Here is a 20,042-nt window from a genome sequence, read left to right as displayed (position 1 = left end):
CTGCGCAGCGTCTGTCCCAGGCACTCTACAAGGCAGTGGTCCTCTGAACAAAACAGTAACATCACACAATTAAAGGCTAAATTTTAAGTCATACCCTCTACAAGTCAAAACAAGCTCGTCTGAAAACTCTTACCCTTGGCCTACCCTTAAGTGTCAATACTTGGATTTTTAATCATAATATTCTTTTCATGTGCAGCTTGTGTTTTGAATTCTTTGGGGTTTTTTGTGTGAACAGAACATAATAATTTAAGGATATATATATATATAAAATTGCTTTACACTGTGCACACAAAATCATACTTTTTTTTTAAGTGGATGAATAATAGGGGAAAAATAAAAATAGGAAAAACAGTTTCAGTGTATCAAGATATGGCATAAACTAAATTTTATTTCTTTTCCCACACATTGCCCTAGCTAGAAATTGTAATAATAGGTGCGACAGTTCACATATATGAAAGTAAATAATTTTACAGCTAATTTACATGTTTAAGCATGTTTCAACAACAGAGATTTCTATTTCTTCTTCCTCCCAAGAGATGGGTTTTTTTATCTGTAGATGCTTAGAAATATGGCAAGAACTCTCAACAATACAGCCTTCCCACTTAAATTTTGCTCCATTGATTGGTCTCTTTTTCCATCCTTTTTTTTTTTTAATCTCTGCCTAGAGATCAAAGACATTCTTTGCAACCAGAAAAATAAAGATTTATTGATTCCCTTACAGGTGTTGTCTTTCTCATCAAAGCCTCCATTTTTCTTAAACATTCACTGTAAGAGCTTATCTGTTTCTCATCTGCAACAGCAACTAGCACTATTAACCAAATCTGCAATATTGTCATCCAAGCAAGATGGTAGATACTGAAGTATTCAAAGGAGTATAAAACATGAATGGAAGCAGAGTATGGTAAGGAGGCCCCCACTACTTCCTAAGTGTTTCAAAGAAATATTAATGAGAATTAAGAAGTTTAACCATGCAATTAGATTTTTGACTTTATCTGGTGAAAGGTGTTGGCTATTTTTGTTTTCAAATGAACTTGAGCCCTAAAGGCCTAGCCCAGAGTGGGCTTTTTTTTTTTGTATCTTGTTACTTTTTCTTTTTCAGACATGGTATGTCATACCTCAATTTGCCTTTGCTATATAAGACTGTGGAGCATCTGTGCATTGATGTTGTAGAACTGTGTAACTAAAACCAGGAGATTCCTCTCCAAACTAAGAAGGTCTGTTTATTCAGGCAATATGAGAGTATTTTTTATCAAGGAATGCAGCGAGAATGGTTCTTTATTGTTAGACTCTGTCTTTGTCCTCTTATCCACACCAGGAAGATTAATTTGTGTATTTTACCCTTTGCTGCTGGTTGCCAACAAAAACATCAAAGTCAGTAGCATAGGCAGCATTTACCCAAGCCTTTCAGGGCAAGTGGCAAAAACATCTGAATGCAGTCTCCTGAGCAAAATCTCCAGCTGTCAGTGTGAAAAGATTAAATCAGGTCCCCTAAACCGGAATACTTTTTTTCTAAGTCTTAAAAGGAAAAGTGTGATTGCTTTTTAATTTCTTCCATGGTGAGTTACACTTGGCTTCTGATTTCCAATTTTTCTTACAAACCACAGCAAATAGAATTTTTCTGTTTCTTAGAAATGAAGAGTCTCATATGATGCCATGAGCAGCATCTTGGGAAATCCCCAATTCCAGCCAGGTCAATAAAACAAAATGGTGAACCAGTATTACCACCCCAAGCTTTCCTCCCTCCACTGCTGTGCTGGCAACACGGCTGCACGGGGAATGAAATGTATTTCTACATCAGACAATGTCCAAGAACAAGCTCCAAATAAGCCATCAGGACACATTGGGGACATATGTTGTATAAAGAGGATGAAGCTATTACCCAGCTCAGCGCTGATTGAATGCCATTCACCCACCAGTGGCTGTCTAGAAAAAATGGCATGATCGAGTAATTAGAGACTGTATCATAAGCCATATGTACAACGGGGTCAAATTAAGGTTCTTTGTGCAACCTTAATTTTGTAATTTCTGTACTTGTCTAACGCCTTGTCCCCAGTAGACAACAGCTCTGCTTCAATCGCCCCAGCAAGGCTGCAAGGAGAAGAGTGGTGGTCCCTTTCGTCCCCCATAGAGGATGTTACACATGTTAAGGCAGGGACCTTCCCGCCGCGTCGGACCGTGCTCGGCACGGGCGATGTGCGGGCGCGGCGGCCCGGGGCAGGTGCGCTGTGCCGGCGGGGCCGGGCGGCGGCGGCGCCCGCAGGGGTCGCTGGCGCGGAGGCGGCGGGCGCACGGCGGGACCGGAGGCCGGGGCGGGCCGGGGCGGGCCGGGGTGGGCGGGCTCCGGGGCCGGGCCGGGCGGGGGGCGGCGGGGCCGGGCGGCGCGCATAAGTCGGCCGCGAGTTGCAGGCGGCCGGCGGCGGAGCGCTGGCTGTAACTTGACACCGGGGCGAGAGGCCGAGCGGAGAGAGGGAGCGAGAGCGGCGGCGGAGGAGAAGGAGGAGAGGAGCCCCAGGGAGCGGGATGGTGACCACCTCCTTCCCCTCCCCTTAGCGGCGCTCCGTAGCAGCAGCAGCCGCCGTAGGAGCGCCGGGGACTCTCGCCTGACGCGGAGCCGGGGACAGCCGGCGATGGGGACGGGACGGATCCCCTGAGCTCCCGGGAACTTTCCCGGCCGCGGGCAGCCGGAGCCGGGCAGGCGGATGGAGGATGCGCTTCCCCCGGCGGGCTGCGTGAGCCGGCGGCGGCGAAGGGGAGGATGAAGAAGCAGCAGCAGCACGGCGGCGGGGAATGCCCGGCGCCCTGGCCCCCTGCGGCGGCGGCGGCGGGAGGGGGCCCGGGCCAGGGCGGGGGCTTGATGAGGCGGCGGCCCCTCTCGCTGCTGCCCTTCCTCTCGCTGCGCGACTACGTCTTCTGCATGGCCACCCTGCTGCTCTTCTGTCTGGGCTCCCTCTTCTACCAGCTCAACGGGGGCCCCCCGCACTTTCTGCTGGCCCTGCGGCACTGTCTGGGTAAGGGCGGCCGGCGGCGGCGGCGACTTGTTGCGGCTCTCCCTCGCCCCCCGTGGCGGCTGGGCCGGGCCTCCCTCCCCCCGCACCGGGGACGCGGCCGCGGGGCTGGGGCGGCCAGAGGCCGGGGCTGCCGGGCGGGCTGGGCAGGCGGGACGCGGCGCCGTGAGCGCTGACACCGGAGCGGGACCGAGCGTGGGGCGCGCCCCGCCACAAGTTCCTGCTGGCCAAAGCGGAGTCCCCTCGGGACTTTCTCAGCCCCGGGAACGCTGTGCCCCCACGGGCGGCTCTTTGTGTGCCCGGTGGCCGTGGCAGAGCGCGGTGTGCCGGCTCCTCCGGCCGCCAGGTCGGTCCGAGCGCAGGGCAGCGCTCGCCGCCCGCGGGTGGCGCACCGGGGGAGCTCGGGCACAGCCGCCCGGAGCTGTCAGCGCCTCCCCGCCGGGTGCTGTGCCCCGGGGAGGACAAGCGGGGTGCCGATGGCCCACAGCAGAAGATGCTGTTCAAAAAAAAACCAAAAAACCCCCAAAAAACCAACAAAACCAAGAACCCCAGATGCACTTTGTGAACCAAGCATCCATCCTTGTGCAGGAGGTTGGAGTCTGGAGAGAGGGGTTTGCTCAGCAGGGTCAGTGCAGCAGCGCTCGAACACTCGGGCTCACCGTGGTGCTTTCCCAGCCTGGTTGCCTGAGGAGCCCCGAAGGAGGAGCCCCGGTGGAGCGGGTGTGAGCCCCACGCTGTGGCCTGCAGTTCTCATCCTCATGCTGACCCCAAGTTTTCACGTGGTTTTTCTTTGTAGCTAGCGTCCACATCGCTAAATGTTGCTTCCCTGCTCAGCAGAGTTGTGTAAAAAAGAGTTTATCGTGAGGTCGAGTAATTACCTTAGGCTGGCCGGGCTCATTCAGGTGGTGGCAGGACAAGGGGGAATGACTCTGAACTGAAAAAGGGCAGATTGCATTTAGCTGTTAGGAAGAAGTTCTTCACTGTGAGAGGGATGAGGCACTGGAACAGGTTGCCCAGAGAAGCTGTGGATGCCCCATCCTTGGTATTGTTCAAGACCAGGCTGGATGGGGGTTTGATCAGCCTGTTCTAGTGGAAGATGCTTCCTGCCCATAGGGGTGAGATTGGTTTAGATTGGAAGGAACCTTTAGGACCATTCTGTGATTCTGTGATATGAAATGGGGAACAAAAACCGAGTGTTTCTCAATACAGGAGGATTTCTACAGAATATTTTGTGGTGTGAGTTTTTACCACATTGGCTGGTCTGCTTTACTTGTGTGTGGAGGTGAGGCTTTGGTGGTACATGCTGCAGAGGTGCAAGCTGTAAGAGACAATGTTAGGTTACAAACAAAAATACTGTTTGTGTATTTCAGAAAAATAAGCTGCAGGTCCTTTTCTATGTGTCCATACTTTAGGAACATTTTAAGAATACAGCCCTAAGTGTGTGTGTTGCTTTTCCTTATGGGAAAACTCTCCCTTGTCTTCAGTTAACTAGTGAGAGAGTATGGAGAGGCAGTAGGACGAGAGACAACAAACACAAGTTGCAGCAAGGGAAATTCCAATGAGATATCAGGAAAAAAAGATTTCAGTGTGAGAAAAGTCAGGTGTTGGAACAGGCTACCCAGGGAGGTTGGGGTGTTCTTGCAGATATTCAGAATTCAGCTGGACTAGCCTCTGAGCAGCCCAAGTAAATTTTTCCTGTTTTCTTGGGGAAATAGGACCAGGAGAACAGAAGTCACTTTCAGAAAATGTTATTCCGTAAATCTGCCATATAAAGTCGGTGAAAATTCAAGTGAAAATAGGAGAAGAAAAACGTTTTGGATATTACTTCATGAACACAACAATTTTAGCTTGAGTTTTAATGACTTTTTTTCCCTTTAATATTACAATTAGGAAGAAATTCCTCCACTGAAGAGGAAACTGACAATTTTTCTGCCATAGAATCACAGAATTGCTAGTTTTGGAAGGCATCTCTGGAGATCATCTCGTCTACCTCCCATTACAAGGCAGGGTCACCTAGAGCAGGTCAACACAGGAGCATATCCAGGTGGGTTTTGAATGTCTGCAGACAAGGAGACTCCGCAGTCTCTGTGGGCAGCCTGTTCCAGTGCTCTGCCACTTCTTGTGGTTTAGTTTATGGCCATTCCTCCTTGTCCTCTCACTGGGCATCATGGAAAAGAGTCTGGCACCATCCTCTTGGCACCCACCTTTGAGATATTTATATGCATTAATGAGATCCCCTCTCAGTCTTCTCTTTTCTGGACTAAAGAGGCACAGCTCACGCTGGTAGAAGATTTTGTTTGCAATTGATTGATACTTTAGTGAGATTAAACACAATCTTTGGTTTCAGAAAAAAGTTTTTGTCAATTTTTAAATTTTCATCTTCTTCAGGGATAAATATTGCTTAGGTTGAGTGAAAATAGACTGCAAGAAATGCAGAGTTACTCAGCTTGTGGCCTTTTGACTGCTTTTGAGGAATGGGGGAAAAAACCCTAAGATCTACTACCCTAACCACTCTAGCCAGTAGTTGCATGTCTGCTGGAAAATCTTCTGAGGCCTGTAGATGAAAGGCTTGGAAACCACTGCGTCTTGGAGGATGGGTCAGGATAATTTTTGTGAGGTGCTCAGCAAGTGCAGAAAAGCCTTTGTTGTGTGTGCCTGAACGTGATGTGCCCCTGGGGATGGAGTGTAGTCTTACTGAAAATGTTTTGGGGTTCTTTTGATGTGTGGGATTCTCGCAGGAGAAAGCAGACAGATCTATTAATCTCTGCTAATGAACTTCTGCACTTGTTACATGAATTAGTGTAGGAATTTCCTTTCTGTGCATGAGTGCCCTGGGATGTTAAGGAGATGCAGGCTTGGCTAACGAGCCTGGGATGTTAAGGAGATGCAGGCTTGGCTAACATCCTGCACCAGGCTAGTGCCTGAGAGGGAAGCAGAGTCCTCCTGGCTGCCTGGAGTCCTGGTACCCACTAAGCAGGTGGTGCTGCTGCCTCTGCAGACAGGTGGGATGTGCTCTGGGCACTGAGGTGTCTGTTTGCATGCAGCTTTATGGAGTTACTTTATACTTCCTTGGTCTGCAGTTTCATTTGGGTGTCGAAGTTGATCCACGTGGGTGACTTTACTGAACATTTTATGTTTTAATTTTTTACAGTGATGCATACTCCTTGAGGTATCCAGCTGGGAAGGCTTTCAAATTAGGAACAATATTTTTTTGTAACTAGAAGGTGTATTGTCTTCCAGGGAGCTAACAGGAGTGCTTGGAAGAATAGGTATTGGGCATCACATCCTGCTAACTACCAAAGCTGTACGTGTATATGTGTGTCTTATACAGCAGAGGGAAGTTTCATGATGTTTAAAAAAATCAAAACAAACCTTTTTTCCCCCCTGAAGCCACAGATTCAGTACAAGTAACTCTTTCTTTCTACTCTTTCCAACCCACAATATATGGTGTTAAAGTTCACATCTCTAGAAAAAGAGCAGTTAGTTTGTAAACCATATTTGTTATGTGAATTTTGCAGTTTCCCTCATTGGATTTAAATCTACAGAAACCAAGGAGTAGCCTAAAGGGAATATTGATTTCTGTTTTGTGCCCTCCATAGTGTGGGAGGGGTCATCTTGTCTGACTTCAGAGTTTTTGTTTGTATTTGCAAGTTTCAGTGCATTGCTCATGTTTAGTTATGTTATTGTGAGGGGAATGCTTGGATTTTTTTACCTCAGAACTTGAAAGGAAGTTCCTGAGCAACAACACCAAACTTCAATAGTGGTCTGGACAGAAATCTCGCCTGCATTAGGCAGGTGTGTGCATAAAAGAAAATCAAGTGTGAAAACACATGGTTTGAAAAACTTCAATTTTTTTATTAGGCCTGCATCATATGCTGTGGAGGAGGTATACATTTATTTTCAAAGGAATGAAGTGTGAACATTTGCTAGTTCTATTAACTTTCCTTTGGAGGTGGGGAAGATGAATATTTTTTCAGAACATTCAGACTATTAGTAATTTTTTTTTTCTCTCCCAGACTAGCTTCTCTGGTGTCTTGTCCATATATGCCTCTTTTTCTTTTGGTTGCCATACTGATTGGAGAGAATTTTGGGAAAACATTATGGTTGTTTTTAGGGTAGGCAATAGCTGTATTCAGTATTTCCACTTGATATGGCCATTTCTTTTATAGCAGAGTCATCCTGAGCAAATGAGAGTAGAGTAGTAGATATGAGGCTGTGTTTTGTTATTTATCCTGTTCTGACTTCAAGCTCACAGTAGCTCAGAGTACAGAAGGTCTGTGGAAAGCTGATGTTTCTGCTGTCTGCTGTGAATGTGGCTCATAGTGACAGGGCTCAAGTTTCTCACTGCAGTCATCCCATCCGGTGGGACCCTGCTTTTCAGCATGAAATTATTGCAGAGGGCATAGGCATATGTGGGTTATTTCTCAAGAATCTGTGGAAGACACTTAAAAGTCTATCTGCTGGCAGTAGGCTTAAATTTGCTCTGTGGGGGTGCATACCAGTCCTGGACCAAAAATGATCTCCAAAAAACAGGAAGGTTTAAAAACTGCCAGGCTTTCCAGTAATGAGCTGCAGTATTGGGATTTGCACAAATGAGGTCTTGCTTGTTGATTCTGCCAAGGTAACCCTGGCTCACTAATTGAAAACCAGCTCCAGCAGTGGAAGGAAGTGAGAAGAGTCTTCCCTTAGATGAGTAAGACACAAATCGTAAATCCTGGACAGCCCAGTGGCTTTTGGGGATCGCACCAGGGACGCCACTCCCGTGCAACTGCAGTGGTTCTACATTGCTTTATTCGTCTCTGCTTTCACTTGTGATATATACATGCTTCAAATTACAGAAATGAGAATGTCCAAGGCTGGTAGCAACCCTCTAATGGCCAATAAAAACATAAAACCTTTGTATCTTCAGTATTTGCTGTGCAAATTTGTTGTTCGTGTCAATTAAAACATTTCCCTGTTGAATTTGCCAGGAGCCTGTACAAGTACACTGGTGTGATTGCATGTGAAAGTTGCCTTTCCTGTGGTTTCCTATGCAAGGCAAAAGTCTTAAGTGTCCACTTGTGTTCCTCAAACAATTTCTGTGTTGCTCTCCCTCTTCATGACACTGGAAGTTCTCAGGTATTTTGGCCAAGATGGGCTTGGTAGCTTTAAAGTTGTTAGAGCAACAGTTGTGTTTATTTTGAGGAATATAACCATAAAAGAAGCTGAAAGAAATCTGAGTATTTGGGGAAGTTTTTACAAAAATCTTCAAAATGTTAAAAACTAAGCAGCAAGGGAAACTTTTTATTTAAATCAAGCTAGTGTGAATTGACTTTATTTTGGTAGGGTGTTGTGGTTGGATTTTCTTGTTTGTTTGGTTTGGTTTTGTTTTCTTTTTTCCTGACCTGATTTTTTCCTGTTAACCTATTAGGAGAGGGACGAAAATGAAAACCTGACTATCCAAAGAAAACAGTTAAACTAAGTGTCAGTGTTTTGTGTGCAAATTTTTTATAAGCCGTAGAAGGGAGGGACAACAGAAGGATTTTTAGGGCTTTTTTCAGGGGAATTGGTTGGGATTTTTATTCTGGTAATACTGCATTTTTATATAGAATAATGTAAAGCACAGAATTCTTCAGGGCAAGCTTTTCTAAAAAGTAGAAGCACTTACCATAGTTTAATTTTGCAGGTAGTCAGCAGCATGCTGACTTTGCATGGCCAGAAAGGGTTGACCCATTCAGTTTTGTTTTGCACATGCATGATCAGGAATCCTTTACAGTTTTGTAGGCCCTTCAGGTGTGTGGGAGAAACACACTCAAGGAAAGACAGTCAGGTCTGTTGATGAGGTCTGAGTCAGGTCTGTAGTGACACAATACCCATTTCTGAGGTGCCTAGGCTTTTAAAAAGGCCTGGGTTATGTTCTTAGTGACTTTTTCCCCCCTCTTATTGTTCTCAAAAGAGACAGCTCTTCTAAAGCATTTTTATTTTGGTCTGACTTCTCACAGAATTATTTAGTTGCAATACGCATGGAATTAATTATGTTTCAAAGTTCATTAACATTGTAGGGAACTGTAAGGTCAGTTTGGAATCTGCTTCCTAAAAGCCTTGAAAAGAGATGGTCTGAACCTAAATCACAAGTCTGTATGTAGCTGTGTCTTTCTTAATTAGCTTTTCTGTCCTCTTTGAACTTCCTCATTTTGCTGTTGTGAAAGCCAATCCATATTATCTTTTAGATAAAATAAGTGTGGACTTCCATTTAGGTTACTAAAGTCTCAAGTTATAAGTGAGCTTCTTTGGAAGACAAAAGAGGAGCCTCATCTCCAAATAGCTTTTGTTAAGACTGCTCATCACTCACAGCTTGTCTGATGGCAAGATTAACAAAGCTTTTCCTAACACAAGGTGATGTCAGGGAATACTCTGTGGAGAACCAGAATGCATCTAATTTTATAACCAAGGTCATAAAACTCAAGCCTCTTCTTTCAAAAAGATTGAGTGGCCTCTGGATTACATTGTGCTGGCTGGCTAAAACACTCTGTACAGTGAAGTCATAGCAAAAAATGCTGGTGTGAATGTGTTGTGATAATATACTAAATATATTTGAAAAATTGAATAGCATTTATTCAGGAATGTATTTTCTGCTTTTGAAGTCACACTCCAGTCTGGGAATCAGGAGTTCCATATGGGTGTCTGTGTATGTGTTTCTTTTTCTTATTCTCCATTTTGTCATTTGACAAGGGATTTAAAGGATTAACTCAGTCCCTGATGAGAGGGAATATTACTACAGCTTTTTCAAAAAATTATTTATTTGGTTTACTTTCAGGTTATATTGCAGGTTATATTGCAGTGTGGTATGTATATATTTTACCTGTGTAAAAACAAGTCTGCTGGTTAAATGGGATGTTTCACTTGGGCCTGAGGAGATGAGAGGCTTTAGTTCTCTGCCCTGACAGACTTCATGTGACATTGAACAAATTGTGTAGAAATTCTCTCTAACTCCCTTTTGTCCAAATGACATTTTGAAGATTAATGTGTGAGAGAGTAGGATAGTCTGAGATAGTGTGGTGGTCATAGCCACAGAAATACTGAGGGGGAAAAGATGCTTTTGATAAACCCTTCTGTTATGTGCAGGTTTTGGCTGTGTCAAAGAGATAAGGCAGATGGTGTTAGGAGGAAGCTCCTGTATAGGCTGAGGCAGTGGTCCAGCTGCTTTTCTTTCAAGGGTGCCACCACTGTTGGCTATCACAGACTCTGTTCAGTTTTACTTCAGGGTTATTATATTTGGTTTCCAGAGTCTTATCAGAGGACTTCAGTTTTTAAATATTACTTCATCTAGAAGACTTCATGTCCACAGATGTTACCAAATAATTTATTTCTTGTTTCCTGTGGTGCTGTTTAGACTTGATTTGTGAAAATGCAGTTTCTTGAAGCCTTGTTTATCCTAAGTGAATGGCAGGTTCTCTATTGGAGAATAGGCAGCCAAAAGACTGTTATGAGGTAAAAAGTGGTTGTTGCAGTGATTCTTGTATTTTCACACCAAGTTAGGGAGAAGGAAGGTTGCTTTTGCTTGGGGTATTACAAAGACTGATAAACATTCACGGGTGCTAGAATGAGAGACTCTGTAGCAAAATAACTCCTACAGAAGCTACAACACTTCGTGCTCTGTGGGGAAAATAAAGGCTCTCTACTTTTTCCCCCCCCTTACCTCTAATAAGAGGTTTGAGATTAATTAACATCTCTGCTAGCTCTACTGCACTGATGCTTGATAAAAACTGTTTTGAAATCAGTAGCACATGTTAAAATCAGCAGTGACAGTAAGTTGAAGTTCTTCATTTGTTATTTAAGCACAGGGGCCTTTTATCAAAGTTTGTAGAACATATGATGAAAGTATAACAGAAGGAACTGGATTTGATACGATTTTTGGCAGGAACATTCTGTAAAATGGTTGAGCAGATACCACATATCTTTTTTTCACTCTGTTTCCTGATGGTAATTGGTCCTTTCTCTCCCATCATTTAAATTTGTATGTTAATAGAAAGTGTGTCTGCTGTCTCTTGTGTCTAGGGAAAATCTGGGATTACTGAAATTGCTTGAGTGTATTTTGTATGATAATCACCACATATTTTGGACATAAATTTTGAGCGCACAAGGAAGCCCTTCTTTCAGGGTGGTTTTCTTAGTTTCATGTGCAAGTAGTTGCACATTGTCAGCTTCTGGCTCCTGTAACCTATTCAGGAAGACCTGGATATTTTGTTTTCATAGTTGTCCCTCTCTGCAAAGACAGGTTTCAGGTAGGATGTAAGAGTTTATTTTCATCTTGGACAGGAAAAACAAGGCTGTTGTAGGTTTTTTTTTGAAGTTGTGACTTTGCACCTGCTGCTGACCCGCTGTGAGGTCTGTTTTAAATTGCAGTGGTGTGAGAGAAAGCCCTGTGTTTCCTCTGTTGCAGGTACAGCCAAGGAGGTCAGCAGCCACTCTGTGTGCTCATGTGGGTGTGTATGAAACACACTTAGAAAAATCAGCTACTGCATTGTTATATGGGCCAGAAGACTTCTGAGAATATTACTATTTGGGTTGTCTCTCCTGAGAACTGGGCTGCAAGGGGAGGTCCTCCTATCCCCCTTCTGTGCTGCATTTGTTTCTTTTCCTTGGACCAGTAAGTTTTGGCGCTAGGGCTTGCAATGGTCTGGGTGCTGTTCGTTCATACCATGGGGGCAGGGAAGACAAGAATCCTTTTGAAATTGACAAGAATTAAGTTCCTCTTCAAATCTTGCTAGAAGATACATGGTCCTCTCAGCTATTTGTCTGCTTTTCCTGTCTCATCAGTGAAGGGAGAGAGCCATTTCCAGGCCATTACAGTTTGTTACAGAAATGATATGAGTAGGATCAGCCCTTTTTGGGAATGTCAGTTGTCTGTAGCCTGTTGACATTAATTTAGAAGGGAACACCAAGCTGGGATAGGCTGCCACTGCCTTTCCCTGGGCAGCAGAGGTGCTTGCCTGAAAGACCAAGTCTTAGTGGCACAGCAGTGAGTGGCTCCTCAAGCTTTTAGCTTATAGTTTGGGCTTTTTCTTTTTTTCCTTTTTTTTTTTTTTTTTTGGTTCTGTCCTTTTTTTTTTTTTTTTTTTTTTTTTTCAAGTGAAAGCTGTGGAAAGTGATGACATGATTTTTAGGTTTTGTTTTTTTTCCACCAAGAAATGTTTCCTCATCGTTATTGGTGAGCAGGCAAGTAGATTTTCAAACATAACTTGTGTTTATATAATGAGGCATTTGTTTTTCTTTGTTTTAGAATCTGGGTTAGAGGATGTTTGGAGACTGGACGGGTGGATAGGAAGTAGAGAGCAATTATTTCAGTGAAATTTATTTTACTCTCTTGCTCTTTAGAGCTGCACTGAGGGGAGCAGGCCCTGTTGTGTTGAAAATGGATGTTCGGCTTTGTTTGTAAGCATGGAAGCACAGTGATTAGGTTTGTGTTACGGTTTCTGAGTACTAATGCTTTGGAAATAGACATTTGGATGCTTGCCAAGGCTTGCTACTTATCATACTTAATGATTCAGAGTAGAAGTCATCAGGAGGCTGGGATGGAGATCACAGTGCCTGTGCTATTTCAGTGAAGAAGCAGTACGTCTCTGCCATGAGTAAATAGCATGTTTCAGCACCCCTGAGAGTGTTTATTTTAAAAACTTCTGCTGATCAAGTGGATGGTTGGTTCAGTTTAATGTAGCTGCCCCAGAGAGAGGCTGCCAGCATAACATTGTACTCTTACAAGGTTACTAACTGCTAGCGAGTGACAGTTCTGGGAGATGAGATGCTGATGCCTGGATTAACAGTTGCTAGTCAAGGAAGTTTGATTTATTATTTCCACTTTTTTATTTTTCTTTTTTTTTTTCCTGATGTGAAATGTCCTCGGTATTTCTGGGAGAGGACTTGCTCCTTACAATTCTTCTTGTAGTTTACTAATAGATGATTATGAAATACATACAACAAAGTTGTTAGAATAAGTGAATGTTTCTTAGGTTTTGCTTAGTTACTGCTGGAGACTGTTGTGAGGCTTCTCTCATTGCTTGGCCTTTGAATGTAATGGCAGATTCATTTGGAGGATACTTTGATTTTCTCAAAGATCTTTACATGTTGTTTTAGCCCTGATTTCAAAGCTTGCTTTTGAAATACAAATTCCAGTTACACGTCTCCTTGTAAAATACCCTAAGATTTGGAAATTCTTGTGTGGATTAGAGCTTGCATTACTTGTCTGAATGTTCTGGGTTTTGGTTGTTTTTTATTCTATCCAGATTATGAAGTTTTATGCTTTTCCTTCATGCCAGTCTTGTGTTGCAATGGGCATGATTCCTGAAGGGGTTGGGGCATGGGAAGACATATGGGGTTGTTTTGGAAAGAGTTTGAGAATTATCTCACAATATACAGTTTTGGGTTGGATTTCAGAAGACAGTAATTTTGTGAATGTTGACAGTAATTGATAAATGTTTATGCCTCTGTTTATCTCATGGCAATTTGGAGGAGATTACATCAATATTGACCATACTTACTGGTGTCTTTTTGTTCAGTCTTATTTTTTGTTCTCTTACCTTCTAAGAACTTTGTTTTTTTCTGCTGTCCCTGTACTTACAGGTAGTTTCCCAGTCCTTTTGTTACTCTGTTCCTCTGTAACACCAAACCATGTTTAGCAGATAGTGATTTCCTAGTCATGAATTGCTGGTGGTCCTATTTCCTTCAACCAAGTTTTCTTTCTTTGGTGGCTTGCATCATAGAGCAAATACTCTTGCCTCTTTTGCTGGCCTACATCTAGAGAAGAGCCAGCTGAATCTCTGCATTGAAAATCAGAAAAAAATGGGATCTGAGAAGAAGCGTCCCATAAGCAGCCCATGCTTTTGTATTCCCAAAAGGTAAGGAAAAAGGCTACTGGGATGCTGTGAAATACAGAGCAAGATCTTGGAGAGGTGATGTTGGTAGACCTCCTCTCTACAAATTTGATGAAATTACAGATAGAAATTGCATTCAGATTGAGCAATATAGTGCCAAGAAGAGGATGTTAAATAGGAGAGAACTGAAGGGGGAGCAAAGGACAGACAAGTGTCTTGATTAGAAAAAGTTACACAAGAGTTAGACTGCACATGGCTTGTCTGTAAGACCTTTACTCCTCGTTTCAAAGGTTCCCTCTGAAGTCTGCAGGGAGAGACAGTGGTATCTCCAAAGACTTACTCAGGCTTCTTATGTGTCTATGATGGCAGAACCCCTAACTTTAGCACAAAGAAATACTTGGAGTTTGGTGGGAAGGATCTGAGTTGTCATGGTAGGTGTTCTGAGAAACACTCGTTGATGACCAGACTTCCAAAGAGGAGGAAGAGAAGGATGGGGACGGGAGAGAGGAGCTGGGAAGTTACATAGCAAGATTTTTAAACAGAAAGATCATCACTTCATGTCAGTGGGTCACTGAAAGGTGAGTGCTTAGGATGCATAAAATAATGACTACATAAGGCCCTGGAAGAAGAGCACCATGGGGGTATCTGCCCATGTTTGATGGGTGGATTTGGTGCCATGTTTGTTTCTTCCTAACTCTTGCAGTTCCATGGAAATGGAGCGCGACAACAGCTTTGATACGATCTGAAATGTTGCAGCAGATATTGCAAGGCAAAGGCTGTGAAATTGCTGACTTCTCAGTTCCTTTCATGTCTGCAGCTGATTGTTCTTTTCCTAGCAGAACTCCCCATACAAATGTGCAGATTTCTTTTGTGTTGCCTGTTGGGAGATAGCACAATAAGAAAATTAGGGTGAATAACAAAACAGTGGAGCCTAAACCTTTACCGCCTGTTTATCTGAAGCTTTGTGGTGTTTTTGTGTGTGTGTGGGGGTTGGTTTGGTTTGGGGCTTTTTTGGGGTGGGGAGGATTTTTTTTGTAAAATAGAGATGTTCAGAAGTGCGATTAAATGAAAGCTGAAATAGAAAATGCTTCATTGTCTAACTGTGAGCTCTCTACCTTGCCTCTCTATTAATGAGCAAAACCTGTTACTTAATATCATCATTGATATTTTCAATGGTATTTTTCTGGGGAGTCAGTCAAACTCAGCATGAGTTATTTAGTCTTCTGATGAACAGCCTTACTTTATTAGGCCTGTTGCATTTTCCCTGTCTAGTTTTGAATCTGATACTTGTCTCATCTAATCAATGAAGCAAATTTTGGCAAAGCTCTGAGATTCTTTATAGCTCAGCAGTTGTCTGTTTTTTGCACTATGCTACATGGAAACAGCTGACAGCTTCAGTTCTTTTTCCTCTGCAACTCTTTGGTTATGAATTTTCGAAACTGAAAGGCTTTTAAATAGCATATAGCATCTTTCACCTTCTGACCCCAGCTCAAATACGGCTGAGGCTGGCAGTAACTGGATCTTATTATTACTGTGCTGAGGTGTTCAGTTAGCTGTGTGCAGTAAGTTCATTGAGGTGCTTGTGACACTGCCACTCCCCTCTTTGCTGGCTCAAGGATACTGCATGTCATGCCAGTGACAGAGTGTGTAGCACCAGTGGAGGATCCAATGGCTTTTATCTGGTAGGGCTCCCAATGGGCTGATGCACTTTTGTCCCTCTTTCTAAATGTGCTCTGGCTTTAGGGATGGTGTGTGTGCTGCTCACACTTAATGCAAGGGGGACTTCAGATTCAGAAAGATTTTTAATGGAGGTTACAAACCTTGGGGGTGGGAGGGGAGGCATGGACCCAATTGTCCCCAGGATCAGAGCTGTGCCTGTATGCTGAATTTCTTTGTACTACCCTGCTGCATAGTTAGGCTTGTTTGTTTGGAGCTGTTGTATCAATGATAAATTTATTATTATTAAAAAAAAAAAAAGGCAAGCCTGAAATTTTCTTCCCAGGTGTCCTAAACAAAGAAATTTTTCCATCGTCTATAAAAGAAGTTACTAAGTGTCCTTCTTGCTTCCTCTTCCCTCAATTGCTACTGACTGGAGAGTACAACTGTTTTTTTTATCCTCATGCCTCAGTTTTCATCTAGCATGTTGAAGAGGAAGATAATATTGGCACTTCTGATTTCATTTAAAGCGCACAGAGAGGTGATGTGCCTTTGGTGTCATATGCCTGATTAGAAGCAGTATCAGGAACAGAGTTGTGATTCTCTGCACTCTTAGAAGGGCAGGGATTTTCCCAGAAACCTGTGCACCATGTCCAACAAAACACTGGTACTCAGCAACATGGAAACTCTTCTACTTGCCCTTACTTCAGCACTTGCCTGCCTCTCCTGGGTAGGGTGGTTTGAGTTTGTTCAGTTTGTGAGCTTTATATCTGTACACTGTTCCTGAAAAGTAATGAAGTTGTTTTTCTGAGGGGACTTCTGAGGCACAGGGAAGTGTGAAAACAGGTCTACCCAACTGTGTGCAGTTTTTGCCCTGCAGAACCTCCATTCAGCCCAGGCATAGAAACTCTTATTTCTGACTTTGAGGAGGAGCATTTTAGAGTCTTTCTTCCCCTGTTTCCCTCAGCAGGGAAGCCTGCTACTGCAGAACTGTGTGCTGGGCTTGAGACGCTCAAAATGACAGGGAAGCTTGTGGGAGGGAGTGATAGCTGTGAAAAGAAAAAGTGGGGTGAGAGAAGCAGAGGTTGCTGGGCAAAACTTTCCTGATTTAAGCTAGAAAGCATACTTTTTAATGTATTCTACTTAAAATAAGCTTGTGAGAGACAGGAATAGTTCTGGGGGAGCAGACAAGTGATAAGTGGCACCTATTCCTATTGAAAAGTATTTCTTGCTCCTTTCTGCAGCTTTCTTCAGCACCTTTGTAGAATTTGCTCACCAAAGCCTCTGCTGTGAGTGGAAAAAGTTGTATTTGTGGCACGGGTAGATGATAAAACAGCTGCTTTATGCAGACGGCACAGCTTGAAAGCTATATAGTCAGCTTCAGAAATGTTTCTTTAACTTACTTAGTCTCAAGACAAAAATATTTTTTAATACAAAGGAGCTCATAATGCAAGGGGGTTGATTTGCTCAAGCAAATTTTATCCATCTGTTAAGCTCTCTGATTATTTAAACTGAAATTTTACATCCCCTTTTTTATTTTATTTGGAGGTAATGCTTGCATTGTATGAGAAGGATGACCAGAGAACCTCTTCTTCCACTCTAAAAGCATCATTACCATGTCACAAGCACAAAATAATGATGAAACTGAAGGCAGATCAGTTGAATGGCTGATTTTCTTGCAACATGATTGTTTTGGCTCACAAAGCCTGGAAACAGAAAATTTTGATACAGACTTCTCTGGATCCACATCCAGGCTTGAGATCTAATGGTTATGAGAAATAAATGTGGTGGTCTCAGGCAATTCCTTTGTAAATGTGGTCAACATCAAAGAAAATTAGAAATTCACACTGATTTAAATATATAGTTAAATATAAGATAAAAATGAGAGGTTTAGCTATTCAGCTAAATATAATGTGTAATATGGCCCTGGTTAAGAATATTTCCTTCCTCATACTCTATAAATAACATCATAAGTGTGCTTTATACTTTCTCCAAACACCCATTCTTCACTTCTGTTCTAGCCTGTTTGCACTCCTCATCTCTGACTGCTCTGGGTCTGGCAAGGCATCTCTCCCATTTTCAATGAATCTCTTTTGTTTACTTTAGTGGCCAATGAATGGTTCCTGGATTGCAGAATGGGGAACCTTTAGTTCCTGATGCCACGTGAGCAGTGGGATTCCTTAGTGCAAACCTGTGTGTTGCATGTGGTGCTGTTGCACAGAGCCTTGTAATGCTGCGCCAGTCATAGCTGTGGTTTGGCAAATGCTCCTGCTCAGCTGGGAAAGGAGGTGGGAGGCAAGAACAAGGAAGAGGAGAATAGTAAGCATTCTTTCACTTTCCTTCCTTTAATGTGTTTATGGACACTTAAGACAAAGTGGTGGTAGCACTAATGTGCTCAAACTCCTGAAGCTGCACTTATTAGTGAACCACAAAAAAGTTTATACTTTCTTTAAACTCATGGAATGTTCTTTTGTGTTCTCTTGCATGCATTGCAATTTCTTTGAGGAGGAAAAAGACTTGCTTTACTGCCTGAATTCTGGAAAGAAAAATAGTTTTGAATTGAGGAAGTTTGTAGTTGGCCATGGAAGTCAGAGTTTGCATTGATGGTTCTTATGTTAGCCTTACCAACTTCAGCCTGTCTGTGACACACAAGTTAGGATCCTGCTAAGAATTACGGTTCAGTAGAGCCTGATATTTATTTTCTTCTACGAGAAATAATAGTTTGTGTCCAAAGTGGGGTTATTATACTGGCATATCTTGAAATTTCTTAGAATTTGCATTTCATTATTTAATATTATTTTATTTATGTAACTCTATCTTTTATTTGTTTTATTTGGAGATCAGTCTGTAGTGGTGTATTTTCTTTCTTAGGAGGAAGGCATGCTAGATTTGTTTCATGAATAGTAATATTTTTCTTGCATGTGTTTTAGTGTAGAGGTAGTTTAGAGCTTAAATACTGTGTTACTACAGGACATTTTCTGTAGGAGAAATAAGACATAGTCTCCTTCTGGAGAAAACAAGAATATAAAAATAATGTGTGTGAATATAAAAATAATATTCCAGGTTACACATAGTTTTATCAACATGGTAAGATGCCGCTTTTCATGCATGACATGAAGCTGAAGCATGTGTAGTAAATTGTTTAAACCTTTTCAGCTTTCTTCCTTACCTTGCTTGTGAGAATTTGTGTCCTCCTGGTAAAGTAAAAATTAATAAGGAATGGATATAAAGAATTAAAACACTTGCACTGGATCTTCTTTATCCATAAGGTTCAGATGAGACAGTTTTGATGTTTCTCCTGCATCTGTGGTAATAGCTATTATTGAGCAAGGATTGGAGTAGTTAATAAGTTCTGTGGGTAAGAAGAGTTAAATAACCCAGTAGATTGATCCAAAATACTTTCTATGTGTTTCATATGAGCTCCTCTCAAGGTGGAAATGGCCAGGTTGAATGTAGATACCAATGTACCTATGAAGAAATTGGCATGATGTGCTGTTGAAAGTAACTTTGATTTCTCTGGGTGCCCTCCTCTTGAAATTTGGGAGCTTGAGCAGCAATGAATGTGGTTTGTGCTTCCAACTGCTTAAATATTTTCATGAATGTTTGCAAGTGAAACTCACCAGTGCCTTTCTGGTAAGCTCTGTATTGAGTTCACCAGGGGAGGAGTGCAGAGACGTTAAATGTGCAAGGATGGGCTTAGGACAGCCAAAGCCCACCTGCAGCTGAATCTAGCAAAGGATGCAAAGGGGAACAACAAGGGCTCCTACAACTGTATCAGCAGCAGGAGCAAGGAGAATGAGGGGCTGCTGCTGAACAGGGCCTCAGAAAAGGCTGAGGTGCTTAAAGCCACCTCCACCTCAGCTTTTACTGGTGAGATTTGCCTTCAGAAGCCTCAGGCAAGGAAGACCCATTGCCAGGGCCAGATTGTTCCCACTAATACCCAGAGTGACAAGGCAGGAGACAGTAGTGACAGATTGAAATACAGGAAATTCCACTGAAACATCAGAAAACCCTTTTCACGCAGGGGTGATTGAACCCCAGCACAGGTTTCCCCAGGATATGCAATGCAATTCCTGACCCCCTGGTCTGGCTGAGCAGGGGATTGGAGTGGACAGGTTGCTCTGCTGGGGTGCCTTTCTGCCCCACTGTGCAGTGGCACTGTGCGTCTGGGATCTCATGGCATGTGCTGTCCTTTTAGAAACTTGGTTAGCAGTAGGAGTGAAAAGTTAACTCTAGTGTAAAGTGTGGAACATGACAGGCATGTTGCTGATCAGTGCCAGTTCTAGGAACAGGGGCTGGGTTCTAGTGTCAGTCTCAGTGTGAAGGAGATTGATATGTCAAAATTGCATGTCACATTTATGAATCACTTACAAGACTTGATTTATTTCCAGGACTTTGGAAAATTATTTTCTAGGAACTGATTAATTAACATGCAAGAATATAATTTTTGTGTTGCAAAAGGAAGGGTAAACTACCTGACTGCTAACTGTGTAACTCAGACTATGAATCTTACTTGCTACACAGTAAGCTA

The 20,042-nt window shown here is 42.9% G+C and overlaps 1 protein-coding gene across 1 annotated transcript in view; it reads left to right on the top strand.

The window, feature by feature from the left end:
• Positions 1-2,440: 2,440 nt before the first annotated feature.
• UST (uronyl 2-sulfotransferase) overlaps positions 2,441-20,042 on the top strand; it is a 152,027-nt gene continuing 134,425 nt past the window's right edge. The window contains exon 1 of the mRNA XM_058021486.1: positions 2,441-3,008. Within this exon, the coding sequence (XP_057877469.1) occupies positions 2,756-3,008 (253 nt within the window). The 5' untranslated portion in view covers positions 2,441-2,755. The remainder of the gene's footprint in view (positions 3,009-20,042) is intronic.

This window comes from Melospiza georgiana, chromosome 3, assembly GCF_028018845.1.
Source record: "Melospiza georgiana isolate bMelGeo1 chromosome 3, bMelGeo1.pri, whole genome shotgun sequence".
NCBI classification, from domain to species: domain Eukaryota; kingdom Metazoa; phylum Chordata; class Aves; order Passeriformes; family Passerellidae; genus Melospiza; species Melospiza georgiana.
Note: the sequence above shows the minus strand (reverse complement) of the source record. Positions and strands in the feature narration are given on the sequence as shown.